This window comes from Acanthisitta chloris, unplaced genomic scaffold (genome assembly GCF_000695815.1).
Source record: "Acanthisitta chloris isolate BGI_N310 unplaced genomic scaffold, ASM69581v1 scaffold37373, whole genome shotgun sequence".
NCBI classification, from domain to species: Eukaryota; Metazoa; Chordata; class Aves; order Passeriformes; family Acanthisittidae; genus Acanthisitta; species Acanthisitta chloris.
Window position 1 is genome coordinate 23,686 of NW_008666074.1, and position 2,266 is coordinate 25,951.

A 2,266-nucleotide genomic window follows, 5' to 3' on the forward strand; every position below is an offset into this window, starting at 1 on the left:
CCCCCAGCCGGGCTTTGACCACCCCCAGGGCATCCACTACCTCCCTGGGCAACCCGTTCCAGTGTCTCACCATCCTCACAGGAAAAATCTTTTTCCTACTACCTAGCCTAAATTTCTCCTCCTTCACTTTGAATCTGTTACCCTTTGTCCAATCACTGCACTTCCTAATAAAGAGCCCCTGTCTGGCTCCCCTGTAGCCTCTTCAGAAAGGCTACTCTGAGGTCTCCATGCACCCTTCTCTTCTCCAGGCTGAACAGCCCCAACTCCCTCAGCCTGTCTTCACAGAGATACTCCAGTCCTCTTAATCAACTTTGTGGCCTCCTCTGGACTTGCTCCAACAGTTCCATGTCCTTCTTATGTTGAGGACACCAGAACTGTGTGCAGCATTCCAGGTAGGTCTCATGAGAGCAGAGTAGAGGGGAAGAATCACCTCTTTTGACCTGCTGGTCACATTCCTTTGGATGCAGCCCAGGATTCCATTGGCTTTCTGGGCTGCTAGTGCACACTGCCTGCTCATGGTGAGCTTCTCATCCACTGTCACTCCCAAGTCTTTTTCCTCACTGCTGGTCTCAATTACTTCCCCACCCAACCTGTAGGTGTGCCTGGGATTGCTTTGACCTAGATGTAGGACCTTGCACTTCATTTTGTTAAATTCCATGAGGTTTGCATTGTTCCACCTCTCAAGCCTGTCAAGGTCCCTCTGGATGGCACATCCCTTCCCTCCAGCTGTGACTGCCCCACACAGCTTGGTGTCATCAGTGAACTTGCTGATGGTGCTCTCAATCCCACTGTCCATGTTGCTGACAAAGATGTCAGCAAAGACCCTTGAGGGACACCAATCCTCACTAGCCTCCACATGGACAATGAGCTGCTGACCACAACTCTCGGCATGCGACTGTCCAGCCAGCTCTTTATCCACCAAGTGGTCCATCCATCAAATCCATGTCTGTCCAATTTAGAGCAAGGATGTCATGTGAGACAGTGTCAAATGCTTTCCGTAAGTCCAAGTAGATGATATCAGTTGCTCTGCTCTTATCCACCAATTCTGTGGCTCCATTGTAGAAGGCCACCAAATTCATCAGGCGTGACTTGTCCCTGGTAAAGCCATGCTGATTATTACCAATCACCTCTTTACTTTTCATGTGCCTAAGCATAGCTTCCAGGAGATTCTGCTCAATGATCTTGCCAGGCACAGAGGTAAGACTGACTGGTCTATAGTTCCCTGGTTCTTCTGTTTTCCCTGTTTTGGAAATGGGAGTTATGTTTCCCTTTTTCCAGTCATTAGACTTCACTTGACTGCCACAATTTCTCAAAATTTACAGACAGTGGCTTACCAACTAATTCAGCACGAGCAACTGATTCCCATCTCCAGCTGTTGCTCCTAATCTCAATTAACTTCTCTAGATTTTCAAAGGAGCATCTTTGTGCTCTCATACCGCTTCTTATATCTCAAGCAAGCTCCCCCCAAATACTTCCAAAGCTTTTCAAAATTTCTTTCAAATACTATCTTATTAATAAAAAAATCAACCCCAGACCCCTAAGCAGATGCAACCTGTACGTCAGACTAGCTGGTCATCTTCCACTGCTTCCTCGTATTCCTCTTTTTGTAACTACATTACAAATGCTTTGGGAGACACTGTCTTTTAGCTTCTAAACTATATTGAACAAATGAAGTCCTGATCCATTACTGAGACCACAAAGCACAATGATTAAAGAAATGAAAGGCCTGTAAGCGATTGGTGAGGGGTTATAGCTGCCCATACAGTTAAAAACTTAAAATGACTTTTATACTCAAGTGACCCAATTTCACAGGTAAAACCATTTTGCAGAAGAGCCAAGTCCAAGCACACTATCTTAAGGACATTTCAAAGACCCAAAAGTGTGTTCAGGCCTACCAACTTTCAAGCAGACAGGAAGAAGAATGTAATGAATACACCCACATCAGAGGGCTTCCAGTTGTCAAGATACTCACCTAGATTTTTCTTCTTCTGGTCTCTCTGCTTCATTTTCATCTACCGTAAAGAAAAGAAACACACCATTTCAGAATAAAATCCCCTGAATATCAACCGTGAGAGGTAGCTCGTCATGCTGAATATTCGGCAACTGGTCAGATTACCGTTGAGACATGTTCTTAAAGGTGAAATCAGGCGAGCAAACCCCCCCCCCGAGTCTCGCAGTGCTCTGCACTGACAGGTCCGCCACATGGGCAAGGTTTGCTTTACAGGCTTCACTGCGACTCGAACGTAAAGGAAGTCGCTAAAGTTGT

At 46.0% G+C, this 2,266-nt stretch overlaps 1 protein-coding gene across 1 annotated transcript in view; it reads right to left on the bottom strand.

Annotated features, from left to right (window-relative positions):
* LOC103799633 (pre-mRNA 3'-end-processing factor FIP1-like) overlaps positions 1–2,017 on the bottom strand; it is a gene marked incomplete at its 5' end in the record, with an annotated part of 22,574 nt that extends 20,557 nt beyond the window's left edge. Inside the window, 2 exon segments of the mRNA XM_009071970.1 lie at positions 1,973–2,013; positions 2,015–2,017. Coding sequence (XP_009070218.1) covers positions 1,973–2,013; positions 2,015–2,017 — 44 coding nt within the window.
* Positions 2,018–2,266: the final 249 nt, after the last annotated feature.